Source organism: Mercenaria mercenaria, chromosome 18, assembly GCF_021730395.1.
Source record: "Mercenaria mercenaria strain notata chromosome 18, MADL_Memer_1, whole genome shotgun sequence".
NCBI classification, from domain to species: Eukaryota; Metazoa; Mollusca; class Bivalvia; order Venerida; family Veneridae; genus Mercenaria; species Mercenaria mercenaria.
In genome coordinates this window covers 28491038-28506098 of record NC_069378.1, presented here as the reverse complement: position 1 = coordinate 28506098, position 15061 = coordinate 28491038, and the positions used below count along the sequence as shown (strand labels likewise).

At 34.5% G+C, this 15061-nt stretch overlaps 1 protein-coding gene across 1 annotated transcript; it reads right to left on the bottom strand.

Moving 5' to 3' along the window:
- Positions 1–1699: 1699 nt before the first annotated feature.
- On the bottom strand, positions 1700–13984 carry LOC123539006 (glycoprotein 3-alpha-L-fucosyltransferase A-like). The gene is made up of 3 exons (XM_053529752.1): positions 13901–13984; positions 3745–3846; positions 1700–3114 (listed from the first exon to the last, which is right to left on the bottom strand). The coding sequence occupies exons 1-3, from the start codon at positions 13982–13984 to the stop codon at positions 2095–2097; spliced, it is 1206 nt and encodes a 401-aa protein (XP_053385727.1). The 3' UTR covers positions 1700–2094.
- Between the last annotated feature and the right edge of the window lie 1077 nt (positions 13985–15061).

The window sequence follows — 15061 nt, the reverse complement described above, 5'->3', positions numbered from 1 at the left end:
TGGATCTACCTATAACTCACAAAACAAATGATTACAGTTAGACAATACCGAATGACTAAATAAACTGTATAAGTCGTTGATAACCAGTTAAGTAACAAATATATCTTAGTAAAACAGTTGTAGTTTATTAATATGACTGAAGGGTTTTTGCTTCAAGATATCAAGCATTTTTGTAAATCAAATTTTCCTGTTCAAATGTTTTAAACTTTATAAACGCCATAAGCCAATTTAGACTTCTAAAAATTACTGCAATCTATTTCAAAACAAAACAATTCTGGAAGTGTGTAAGAATCTAATGAAAATATATATACTATTTGTGTTTTGTCTGTAGTCAACAACAATTCTAAACCTTTACTCGTTATAGTGGTAACTGTATAAAAAGTAGTTAGATACTGTGAAGTATTTTTATTATCGGGAGGGGTTCCATTTACTTGACGTTTGTAGGCATAGATTGATTCTTTTCATTTAAAGTTAATTTCAGACTAAATGCTTCGTCTTCTTTTAGCTTTGATCTTATATTCAGTGTATTTCTTTTCCAAACATCGATATTATGAGATTCTTTTGCTTATCCTCTTGAGTTAACTTAGCAGATTTTCACAAGAGACTTTATTTCGCTTTCAGTATACTAAAGTTTGTATTCAAACTTTTTGTTTCGCCTTAAAGGCGCGCCTTTCAAGGTCTGGAGATTACAAAAGGTCAATTTGCTTTCTCTTTAGATTAATTTGATATCTTTTTCCTTTGCATTTTATAGCTTTGAGCAGTTCAACAGTCTCCGTTTATAAACTCTTTCTAAGAAAAGTCTTCGTTTATGAATTGTTATAAACCGAATGTGAAGGATTTATGAGCGATTTGTTTGTGTGTTTTTATTCGATTAGAGGTAAATGTTCTGAATTTTGAAACATGTAACGCATATTCAGGAAAATGAAAAAAGTACTTAGTTGAAGCCATACCAGTATATCCTACAAAATTGTTTCATTGCGCGCAGAACTTTGGTTTCCAGTGAGTTTATTCCTGCCAACTTAACTACCGATTCATTCATTGATTATTTATTGATTTTGCACAGTTCGATATACATCCAATGTCTTGATAGTTGTTCTTTGTTATTTGATTCAAAAAGGTGCTTCATGAAAAATAACGTTACGCCAATGATTAATAAGGAAATCTGTAAAAAGATCATTTAGAAGCAAAGAATGCAACCAAGAAGAATAATAACTGACTCGATTTGATTGAGTCTGTTGAAGAGAGGTAATGAAATGTGCAACACCTCTCACGCCCCCTAGCACCGGCTTCAGCGGAACTCTATTACACATATGTTGAATGGATTCCATGATTCCAAAGGACCAGAAAATATAACAACAATGAATACAAGTACAAGGAGATATTGCACAGCCGCCACACGGCACTTAAAGATTGCTGTTGTGATAGCTAATATAATCGGTAAAAAGATCCCATGGAAGCAAAGAATGCAACCAAGAAGAATAATAGTCGATTTAATTGAGTCTGTTCATGAAAGGTAATGAAATGTGCAACACCTCCCATGCCCCTCGCACCTAAACCTGAACATTTCGGTTGTGCATCTTTACAACAACATGACGCCATTTCTGTAAGCGGGCTTTAATTTCATATGGTTTGTTAAAATACGCGGATCTATGAAAGAGTGTTACAAGAAAGTGTTTCGTTTAACTTTATTTGCAACAACAATGTTTAAAATGTGATAAACAAGAAACATATCTAACACTGGCTGTAGATGCAGAAATACAGATGCACGGGACAACTTGACAGCCAAATCATTTACTCAAGAATCGAATACTTCTACCTTAATCATGTTCATATCTCTAATGCGTCCATTTGCTTCGAAAATTCACACCCACAATTATAAATATAGTTCTGTAAATTAAAATATTATTGCGATTAGTCCAAAATAATAACCTTAAGACATATTAGATTTACTTATAAAATTCCAGATGCAATATCCACAAAATGGGCAATAACTCCTTGCAGGTTCTTTTTCCGCAGCAATACGTTTATCTTAGAATTTGTTTAACTCAGAACGTTTAAATGACTGGCTTTAGACATGGTTATTATCCCATTTAATCAAACGTCTGTTACATTTTCCCGTTGAAGACAAGGCTGCGATCTGAATGCCCACTCTTTAATGTTTTCAATAGTTTTTGAATATTTGTTCTGATTATTCATTCTTTCACATATGTCACACAATGCTCTTTGATAAACTTTTGAATAGCTAGGAGAATAAAACTGACTCTTTCGTTTCAGCAGTTCAGCATATTCGTCTACGCTAAGATTTTTCAGGTAGGTTCCAAGATCCTCGATTGACTTGAAATCTGCTGTTGCTATATATGGAAATAACGTTTTTGCCTCCTCCTTATAACCGCCACGTACCAACATAATCAGATCATAGTTAAAATTTTCGTAAAATTTTTCCGTGAAATACTGATGACATATAGAATTTTCAAATGCTAAATAAAACTTGTAAGATGTATTCAAAATTTGAAAGCAATCGTCATGTATGTGGGGTATTCCACAATTCCATTTTTTACCACATCGTCCTAAAACATCGACATCAACATACTTCTTCAGTTCTTCCACATACTCCATCCTTTTCGAATCGGTTTGACAGCGCGACGTAATGATCAAAAGTGTCTTATTTTTACTCAGGGCTAATGACTTGAAGTTTCTCTTGATCTCATTTTTGTGTTTTAGTATTTCTCCATATGGTAGAAATATGTCTGTGTTGTCTTTGTTATAGGTCATTGTCCAGTTAAATGTATATTGTTTATTCTTATACCACCAATCTCCACCCTTATAGTAATGAATTGGGGCCTCGTGAGCCGCAAAAATCCAAATTTGTCCGTCTGGACGCGTAAAATTTAGATTTGGTGGCATAAATCGGCCATCAAATATAACTGCGTGGCTTCTGTTTGCATCAGTTCTATCATAACTCATTTTACAATTGCTGTACCTACATGTTTCAAATCCACAACTCATTGCGTACTTGCGATGATCTTTGATATATCTTGGCGGATTATACCAGTGTATTCTAAACGTCCTTTTGCCGGTAACTATTTTACTTTGAACATTAATGTCCCCAAAGCTCTGAAATATATAGAGAGAGATTGTCTAATAACATATAACGTTTAAGGTCTTTTTACTTCATTTTATTAGAACAATTTGTGCTATGTTCAACTTCTTCTGTTTTTTTTTCAGATCTTTACCGCTATCTTTACTCTGCACATATTGAAGTTTCATTCGTTGGAAACGCGTTTTCTTAATTTAAATTAGTTATTTAAATGAGTACATAAATAAATATAGTACAATTACTGTTGACTGTTTTATGTTTTCGGTAAAAAAAAAAGGATACAGTGTTCCATATCTGTTGTTGGTGTAATATTTTGCTAACATGATTATGTTAATTTTGGTCTTATTCATATAGATTCTATTAATTACATGCAAAGTGCCTCATTCAAATGACTAACAGAAATGATGTTTTATACATGTTTAAGATAAGTTATTAAAATCATCAATGACAAACAGTAATGTTGTCTTAAACTATGTATCAAAAATCCTTGTTGTCATTTAAATTTCCAAAAAGCAAACTGACTTGAACATTTACGGACAATACGAGGAAAAAGCTAACCTTTATTTAAAGAAAATAAACTCTTCATTTATTTACTTATGTATACTGTACACGTTTGTTAAGAGAAGTGTCTAAGTGAAAACATTTACTTGAATTGTTTGGCTGTCCCTCAGTGCCGCTGACGTTCCAAAAATTGTCACAGAGTTGTACACGACCAAAAGCAACACGCAGGTTAACATACTAATCATCACCTGAAAAACAGCATAATACAACATTCATTGAGGAAAAAACAAAGACGATTACCACGTTTCCAAAACGCATCTTCCACAAACTGCAACCCACAGCACGTCACACACGCACGCACACGCACATACACACACTCACGCACGCACGCACACAAGAGAAAGAGAGAAATGCGGCAGGACACGCCTTTCAACGGTCGGTGGCACAACTGGGTAGCCTAACTCATAGAATCATTACAATAGAAAAAGATGTGATTTTTGAAGGTCACTCAACATGACAACAAATAGGAAATTTTGCAGACTCGCTTTTATTGAGCATCTTCAAACTCCAAAATAAACTGAACTTGTTTGACTGGTATCAGTTCATCTGAAAAATGATAAATTGTATTGACAACATTTTAGAATTCAGAGGCAGTCCTTCATAATGAAGCTGTCAATAAGTATCTATAAAGTCCGTGAGAGGATATTGTAATGATAATTAAAATGCAATAAAAGAATAACAACACACATTTTTGTTTAGATATTTTACGGAATTAAAGTGTCATCAAAAGTTTTGGAGACAGCCTATCGTGTGAATGTCTATTTTGAAAATCTGTATCTCATAGACCACTACTTTTTACAATAAATGAGCCGCGCCATGTGAAAACCAACATTGTGGCTTTGCGACCAGCATGGATCCAGACCAGCCTGCGCATCCGCGCAATCTGGTCAGGATCCATGCTGTTCGCTTTTAAAGCCTATTGAAATTGGAGAAACTGTTAGCGAACAGCATGGATCCTGACCAGACTGCGCGGATGCGCAGGCTGGTCTGGATCCATGCTGGTCGCAAACCCGCTATGTTGGTTTTCCCATGGCACGGCTCAAATATACTGAAAGTTTCAGAGGAAGTAGGAACTATTTTATTCAATGTAATCCTTTTTGGAGAATATCTTGTCAAATATTACATGTACTTTGACTGTCAACATATAACTTTGTAGAAGAATATCAATCTTCTTTTTCGAAGAGTTTTTTCTTAAACTTTAGCTTGTGTGTGTAACATATTAATCGAGGTACAGTATACCCAGGAATAAATATGGTTAACATATATTTTCTAGCATATAGGAGCATTCTGTTATTTAGACAGCTCTTTTTTTTCAACCTCATTTCGCAATTTTTGCAACGTTTTGAAATGGTTTGTAACATTTTCAAAACAGAAGGTACTTTGTGAAATGTGTTAGTATGAACATAATGTCAAATTATTCTTTTATTATTTTTGTTTGAAATGTTTTACAAATTTGAATGTGGGCATGCGGAATACATGTGATGAACGGGAAAAATATTATTCCATTCTTAAATACGGAATCCTGTTGGGGCCATTCATAATGTCGCGTTTGTGGGGCCGACACACGACAACGCGAAGTGACATAGCGACATTACGAAGTGACACCCGACAATCGCAAACGACGGCGACAATCCCAAACGACAATGTCGCGATGTCGCCTTTCAAAAGCACGATATTTCGCGATGTCACTTCGCGTTGTCGAGCGTCATATCGCATGGTCGCTATGTCACTTCGTAATGGCGCTATGTCACTTCGCGTTGTCGTGTGTCGACACCACAAACGCGACGGCGACATTATAAATGGTCCCAACAGGATTCCGTATTTAAGAATGGAATAATATTTTTCTCGTTCATCACATGGCACCAACAGGATTCCGTACTTAAAGACACTTCTCCTTATTCTTAACAGTTGTGTATACATTTGATGCAGAAATGCTAGTAACAGCGTAATAGAAAATCACCCGATAGCCAGTTTCAAAACAATTAATTTTTAATAAATAATCCTTTCGTTCACAGATTATCCAAATAGTAGATAAAGAATATTATGATCGGTCAATCTATACTCATTGCGGATTTATTTTACTACCGTAACGGACTTTTCTATATCTATGATTAAAGTGGCTGCTTATAGTTGCAGTAATTTGCACCAGATATCAATTAAAACAAGCTTTATTTCTATATGAAATTGTGTGTACCCTCATACATTATGGGCTTGTTATTGTAATACAAATGTAAGTTAAGCAAACAAAACTCGTTTGATTATTTTAAATCTATAAGAATAGCCGATTTTGGGAGTTTCCTTTATGTTAGTGCTAACGATAGACTATGCGACATACTAACCCCCCCCCCCCCCCCCACCATCCCGTACGATAAACTATATGGCCTGCTAACCCTTTGACAGTCTGCGTGACATTCTGACTCCACTATAGATAATGTGACATGCTAACCCTAGGACAGGAAACGTAACAAACAAAATACCGATTTGTCTGCAACTCGAGCTGAATTATTGTGCAAAATATACATGTAGGACACATGTTGTGCCAACAATAGAATAATGAGTATAGGGACCTACGGCGACATGCAAAGATTGGACCTTGTTGCTAGAAAAGTACGACAATGTATTATGAAAAATGCCACTGCAGGTAATGCCACCAGATTATCAAAACGTATGCAATCAAATGACTAAGATGACAGATGATTTATACTAATATTTCCGCATGAATAAGCATGATTGGCATAAGATATCAGCGCACATCTTTGTACGTGCGCACGTAATAGTATCAAACAGGACCACCGCAATGCAGAGAACTATATATGCCCGACGGTATGACATTTGACCCCTTACGTGTGACCTTGACCTTGAAGCGAGACATCCAGAACATAGGTCTGCATGTCGTCTCGATGTGGTGAGTTTCTTTGAAATCCTTGGGCCCTAAGTGTGACCTTGACCATGAAGCGAGCCACCAAGAATATGCGCTCAGTACGTCGACTCGATGTGATGAGTATTTGTGTCAAGTTTCTTTGAAATCCTTCAAGAGGGTCAAGAGTTACAGAGCGGACAGAAAAACACTAATATTATCTTTGACCCATAAGTGTGACTTTGACCTAGAAGCGAGCAATCCAGACTACGCCCTCTGTACCTCGTTTCGATGTGCTGAATATCTGTGTCAAGTTTCTTTGAGATCCTTCAAGGAGGTCAAGAGTTTCAGAGCGGACACGAACTTGCTAACAGACGGAAGGACAGACGGACGAACGGACGGACACGTGGATACAACATTATACGTCCCTCCAGTCGTATAAAAAGCATCTGCGCATGTATTAATTAATACTTAGGCAGATATTGATCTACTAATACGTGCGCACGTAATCAGTTACACTTGTGCAAATGTTATATAATATAATATTCTAATACTTGCGCTAGTATTACCTATTACTTAATGCCTGGTTTTATACTAGTACGTGCGCACACACTAGTATATGCGCTGAAGTTTATGTATAATAGTAATACGTGCGCACGTGTTATTTATTACGTACGCACGTATTACTATAAAACATTTATTGCAACTCTGTGCTAGCTTAGAGACGGATGGATGTAGTAATTTATATGCAGTGTAGCAAGGAGATAAACTTGTTCTTTAGAAACAAAATATCGCGAATCGGAATCATAATAAGTATAATATATATATTATCACTGTAGGGTATTTGAGCACATCATAAGGAATTTTGTCAAAGCCGCAAACGGTACCGTACTGAATTTTCGGGCGGTAAGTAACGTGAAGACGCAATTAATATTCCTTTTCAGTGGCCCGGTTGGTCAGCCATAGAACCAGTATACCATCAAATGATTGATCAATAATTTCAATTTTGTAACTTTATGTAAACACTGTTTTATGAAAACGCCGACGCTTCCTGAATTATTTATTACACTTGTGTGGCCACTTCTTTTCTTCTTATTGTGCTATTTATTTGAACTGTCAAAATATGTTTCTGGCTTTAATGTTGATCTTAATATAGACAATGAAAGCCGGGAGTTCAAAAGTACAACATAACCTTGTGAGACAATGGCGCCTTAACTATCTTATAGGTCAATATTATTGGTTTGATTGACAGGCTACTTACTATAAAAAAAGTATATTGTCCGTAAGTATTGACCACTGGCACCAGAACAGAAAGAAAATGCCTCTGTACATGATATACCAACCCCCTAGGTATTCTATAAGAACCATGGTCATGAAGGGGAAAATATACTAACCCGTTTCAATCGCGCATTTCATACCTAAAGCACGCAGTTCGGTAACTGTGTACTATGGATATCAAACAAGTGGTAATTTATCTTCCATTGTGTACCGGTCACATTTCTTCAATACATCTTATCTTAGAAGAAGAAATATCTTTAAAAATGATGGTCGGCGAATTGTAATAAGGAAATAAGTTTATGAATTTTTCATCTAACATTCATCTTTCATCTAACATTTTTCAAATTGCAAAACTAACACCGCACTTTAACAATTTAAATGGTTCTCTTTTAATTTTACGCAAAGGTTTCGTAGGGTTGCAATTTTGTTTCGTTTATCCTTTGACGAATAATTACAGCAGTAGTTTGATGAAGATTCGTGAAGCGGTTCACGAGAAGATGTCATTAAACGTGTTTATATTTTTAGCTAAATTGGTCCCTATTCCCATTTGTAACAAAATAGCAGGAGACCTTACGATATTGTTACACATCGAGTTTGATAAAAATCCATTACATTTTAGTGGTTAATGCGAAGAAAGGCATATCCACTTTTAGCTATAGTGGTCCCCAATAGGGCCTAAGTTCCTATATAAATAAATTTGGAAGAGGACCTTATAATGATGCTCCAGACCAAGTATGACAAAGATCCACCAAGCTGTTCATGAGACGCTGTATAAAGGCATTTCTAGTTTTAGCTCTAGCAGCCCCTAAAAGGGGTCAAATGTCCCAGCTGAACAAAGTTGGCTGCGGGCCTAATAAAGATGCTACAAATCAATTTTGATTAGAATACATGAGAAAAAATCAATTAAAGGATTTTTTTATTTATTATTTTTATTGATTTCTAAAATAGGCCAACTGATCCCGCTTTAACAAATGCATATTCGCTATTCATGAATCTTTGGACAATGACGTCACACCTATAAAAAAGTGAAGGTCAAGCAAAACATACAATTGTAATTATTTCAATATTTCTGTTTCATAAGCAAAGTTTGACCGTAGTCATATCACATAGATAAACTGTATGCAGCGTACCTTCATTTCAGTGTAATGAGATTGGTCATTATATAGCATATATATAATAAAACAGATTTCAACTGAGTTCAATATTTGCATACCATACTAAAGAAAAATATTCATATATAATAAATCAGTTAAATAATTTATAACAAATATATCAAAGCAAACAAGTACTCATTTTAATATGCAATCTGAATAAGTCACAAAAGCAAGAAACCTTTTCATAATTATACAGATGACAATTGTAACAAGGAAAATCTTTTAAAAAGCACTTCTCTACATAAAAGACTCTTATCACACCCTTATTCATGTGATATGCAGACCGTATTCAGCTCTTTCTTTAATTTGATATATGTTGGTATTTGAACAGGTTTTTATCATATTTATTAAACTTACTTATCATTTTGAGATATATCAATATTCTTGCTAAATATACTGAGCTAAAGTTAGCTTTGAAACTGTGAACAGCGTTGTTTAGGATAAACGCTTTGTCTGCATTTCACTCAGCGTAGCACAATCAACAGAGTGAACGAAATTGACACTCTCGTCCAATCAGGCAGAGTGTTGCATAAATCTTCCATTTTGATAAATTATCTATAATGCGTTATCAAGTAGTTTGATTTGCAAACTGAAGTCACGTGGCATAGGTAACGAAAACGAATTTAGACGGCGTTCGCCGAAAAACAACGCGTAGTTTATAGTTATTTCAACGTTACACAAAAAACTTGCTTGAACTTCCCTGGTGAAGTTCCGTTCTAGATTACAAAACCATTCTGATTGGCTAATGTGAAAATGTTTGTCAATCGCCATTTTACTACTCGTGTTCGCTAAAATGTGAAAATGCAGCATATATGTGCAAAATGAATAAAACAAACAGAACAGATGCACACCAATGTACGATTTCAAATTAAAGATCATATACAAGATGAATTTCATTCAACATGTCGAGTTTTATTGTAAAAATGTGATTTTTTTAAATTCTGTTTTTGTTTGTTTACATTTCACCGAACATGTGCACACTGCCGTGACCTCTAGACCGGATGTTCATTAGGGAAGGTCAAGCAAGTTTTTTCTGTAACGTTGACGAAAGAATAAAATATGTTGATACTCTCAGCAATATATAATATTGAGACAATGTGACTGGTGCACGATGGAAGATAAATTATCGCTTGTTCAATATACTAGGTACCCATTCACCGAACTGCGCGTTTAAGTTGAGAAATTTACGATTGAAACGGGTTAGTATATTTCCCCTTCATGACCATGGTTCTTATAGAATACCTAGGGGGTTGGTATAACATGTACAGAGGCATTTTATTTCTGTTCTGGTGCCAGTGGTATTGACCTGGCACTCATGAATATTCCGTTTATTTCCGTAAATTAATTATCGGTTTTTGAACATGAATAGCGATATAACTATAACAATATATTTAATTCCACTTACCGGATCAAACGTATCGTGATTTTTATGGTCCATTTACTGAATTTTATCATATTTCACCGTTGTAGAAAAAGTGGAATAAAAATGATTTTAGAAGGGTCTTATACAAAAATACAAAGTACTTGTCACCAGCGTTTCCAGAAAATAAATACTACAAGAGAAACAATTAAAATTCATAAAAATATGATGCATAAAATAATGTAACAATAAAACAGGCATCGATAACATTACATTACGTAAAAATGCATGAAATGATTTAATGTGATTTCGAACCCTTGGTAACATGCATGGAAGTCAGACACCTTACCACTGTGTTTGTATTTTTAGGCTCATATAAATAAACAATAAGTACTTAGCAATCGCTTTTAAAACAAAATATATTGGATTTAAGATCAACAGCTGGCTTGATGGCGCAGTAGGTTCAGTGGATACACATGTAATGATTTTGTAGTGATAGTTTTGATGGTTCGAACCTTGCATCTGTCATTTTTTATTTTATTTTGCATTTAATTTATATACTTTGTGTAAGTTTGTTTGTTTCTAGTTTCTAATTTATTCACGAAAGCCTCAGAAATATTAGATCAAATTAAAAATGAAGCGTATTTAAACATGATTACGTGATAACAGTGACATAACATATAAGTTAGTGAACAAGTTAGTATTAACAAATTTGTGTTGCTTTCGTTGAATCGTATTGAAACAAAGAGATTAAGTACAGTTTTAAAAAAAACTTCTTACGGGTCCGGAATCGAACTCCCGACGAAAAAGTATAAGACGGATACCAATACCGCACGGCCAACGAGGAATTACTATCTGCAGCGTAAACGCTGTGTATTGACATAAATGCATGCTATTGTTTTGTTTGTTTACATTTCAAGGCGCAACCTATAGACTAAGTATGCAGCGTTCAGGTATCTATGTTTCATGGATTAGCAGAGATTTAATTTACAGATTTATAAAGAAAGACATTGATGTGTATATTTTATCGTAGTACACTCAGTAAAATTCCGTATCGGTCAGATTGTATTGTTTATATACAGTAACTATTTAGTTAACCTTTAGCCTGCTAGCGGCAAGTTATTCTGCCTTTGCGACCAGTGCAGACCAAGATCAGCCTGCACATCCGTGCAGTCTGATCATGGTCTACACTGTTCGCTATTCAGTCAGTAAATTTTCAGTGAACACCCCTAGTAATAATAAATTGTATTGCCAAAATTGAATGATGGACCAGTCCATTCTAAAAATTTAGCAGGCTAAGGGTTAATATATATATTTTTTTTTAATACATCTTTATTTTCCCCGTCCATAGGTGTGCGTGGATCGGGGCACTCCACGGGAACACACCGTACAAAGAGTGCAATATATATAAAATATGAAAGACACATAATAAAAGACACTAGTTAATCTGTATCTAACAAGCAATATAATGTTGATGTATTGTACCTTATATGTTAGGAGATAAACATTCAAATGAAAAGTCATATTACATTCTAGCAAGACAAGTATAACTTAAGACCTTAAGACACTGGTACACTGGTATAGAAGAAGTAAAAGTTCTGTACAGTTGTTTACTAACACTTCTTATAATAAATACAAAATAAATGGGTTAATAATGCTTGCATTTAAAAGAAAGCCCGATCGCGTTGCTCTTGTGTCAATTTCACCATGATATGTGTTTTTCCAGTACGACTTTCGTCAGTAATGCCAAAAATGTAAACGAACATGTGTACAGTCAATAAAATAAACAAACATGTTTGTAAACATGAACGGATCCAAACGGAAGGGGAAGAAGCATTTTTAACAAGTAGAATAAAGTAATTAAAATAAGAAGAATAAATATTCCATCAGAGATTAATATAGGTAACGATTTTAAAACAATTTAACGGACTTTGTTTAATACATAAACATCACATTCACAACATTATGACTGTAACCATGAATTTATTATCACATGGTGCATGTCTGTTAAGTTGTTTCGTGCATATTTCAAGACGAACCCGTCAAAAAACAGGATTTATTGGTTTCATAGTGATCATGAAAATAGTTATGAATTACCAGATAAATTGACCAAAGTATACATATTTTAAAATGATTATGATATTAACTTATACCTTGTAGTTGTTCCCATTGTAAAAAATCCAGTTTACGACACTCCACTTTTTTTTAATCAGATATTTTATAAACCCCATATTTCTTCGTACCGGTATAATCCATATATTTACATCAAATGATATTACAGTGTACAAACGTATTAAAAAAAAATATACTATTTATTTGAACCGACAAAACATGTTTCTGACTTTCGTGTTAACCTTATAGAGGTGCGAACAGAATATAATGAAAGCCGAGAACAAGCTGTGACAGGTCAAATAAACAGTACAATGTATCAAAGGCAAGTAAATAGTTACGGCATTCGACAAAGAATACGGGATTACGGGACAAAATCTGCTTAAGTAGCGTCTTGAAATTTGGCTTGTGTAAACTTGACCATACTTCAAACAAGGTGTAGATATAAAAATCATTGTTTTATGCTGACTAATATCTTTTTTAAAAAATGGAAAGAAAATCGTCGTTTTTAACTAAAAATTGGCGCTCAGTTTGCTACGTTTTTAGCCTTGAAGTAGCATATTAAAAATCCCTTAATTATTTAAAAACAACAACAACGGTGTTTAAAATGTATACCGTAAATAAAATGGGGGGGGGGGGCGGAAGGTTGAGGGGTTGGGTCAGCGACTCAAAATATTTCGGTACATGTGCTTTTATTTCCCCAACCCCTTTAAATAAAAAGTGCCACAGTGATTTCGTTACAGTATTTTGTTTCACGCTTAAACGGGTCCATGCTGTTCGCTTTCAAAGCCTGTTGCAATTAGAGAAACCGCTAGCGAACAGCATGGATCTGACCAGACTGAGCGGATGCGCAGGCTGGTTTGGATCCATGCTGGTCGCAAATGCACTATGTTGGTTTTCTCATGGTGCGGCTCAAATACTGTTCGAATTCCTCCACAGAAATATTATTTTTATTATTGCTTTTACGTTAAAAAAATTCAAAAACTGTGTAGGAATTGCGCGTTTTCAATTACCGATTTCAATCTTTTTTTTTCTACAGAGTTGCGTTTTTTTTTTTTTTTCGTTTTTTTTTTTTTTGTTACATAACTCTTTATAAACTTTAATGAACAAATCTGTTCTCTACTATTAATATATTTAAGCCTATTGAACACGTTAAGTGTCTCTAGATACCTTCTTCAATTCTAGCCTGACAATCATTATCGAACCAACCTGCATGATTAATAATAGGTTTATCCTGAGTTATTACAGTTATAGTTATATGACCTCAAGAACAATGAATCCGCGACGTCTCTTACAATGTTTGTAAATTCAGACCGAATCTCTGCTTTTAGTATCTATACGATTAGTCAATCGATTTAAAGCTGGTAATTTTGAAATAATCCCCGCACAAAAGATTTCTTTATAGTTCTCGTTCCATTTATATCTGACCTCGTTTTTAACCCCAGGCACATTAACATAAACATTACGTCACAATGCGAACAAACCAGACCGCTGTATTTATTGAAAGAATCTATACAAAAATCATACAATAGAGAAAAGTCTTTATCCCTCGCCAATGGATGCACCATTTTTGCTAGCATAATATTATTATGTATACATACCAAAAATAAAATCACGGCCAAATCGACCGTTACAAATACGGAAACCGCTATCGCTATCCATCAATTAACTACTTAATGAAGTATAATCTTCATTTAAAACTGAAAAAAGGCTATTAGATCACGAAAACTCGAGACAGGCCTATATCTAGATATATATGTATGACTTCGCGCCTTTTGTTTTGAGTTTGAGTTTTGCGAAGGTGTTACAAAACTGACATATTAATAAACTTTGAATTTTCCAATAAAGAACAGAACAGAACAGAGCAGGTAACAGATAATATACTTCGCATTATAGCGCCAAGATAAATTTATGACGGATTATCTTTGAACATCCCTGGAGTTATTGGTCTCAACTGCCACATTATCAAGGTTTATTAGTAAGCAGTGGTGAGATAAACAATACAAAAACAAAACGGGGACATCTTGTGCATATGTATGGTAGACACGGGCAGCAACGTACTGTTTTGGCTTAATAAGAGTCTACATTTATACGACTGTTAAATCACTTTTATCCATTTTGTGATCGTAGAAAAAAAAAAAAAAATATTTTTTACTAAAACACATCATAAACAGGGTTTATAACGTAACTATTGCAAGTACATGTAATGCTTTCGGGCATTTCCGAGATTACCCGTAATTACCGGGGTATTTTAAAGTACGTGTATTACATATTATCACCTGCCGTAGTAGTGTTAATCAAGGCAGAATACAATTACGTCTACATATTAACTTTTGTTTCTTGCAAACATTTAAATGTGAAACAGTAAGTCAATATATAATTAATTCACTTTTTATTTATATAAGTACAGTAGCGCATTTGTAAAGGAAGTGTCTAGGTGTACGGATCCGAACCTCTAGAATTTGATTCTAGATCGTACCTCCAGACATGCCTGTTAGGGGTTTTCTAGGGATACCGACCTCCTTTTTCTAGAGATTTAGAATTATTTACAACTTCAATTTTGTTTAAATTGAAATAACAAATAAGACTTAACCAGTGTTCTCTTAAAACTTGGATCTAAATGGTTAACAGATATCAGCGTTCAC

Excerpts from the sequence above, each read along its gene's own strand:
- LOC123539006 (XM_053529752.1), bottom strand. The coding sequence starts at position 13,984 with ATGGTGCATCCATTGGCGAGGGATAAAGACTTTTCTCTATTGTATGAT. Across the intron at positions 3,847-13,900 it reads TCAATAAATACAGCGGTCTG|GTGATGATTAGTATGTTAAC; the intron begins GTTTGTTCGCAT and ends GCTGTTTTTCAG. Across the intron at positions 3,115-3,744 it reads GGGACAGCCAAACAATTCAA|AGCTTTGGGGACATTAATGT; the intron begins GTAAATGTTTTC and ends TATATATTTCAG.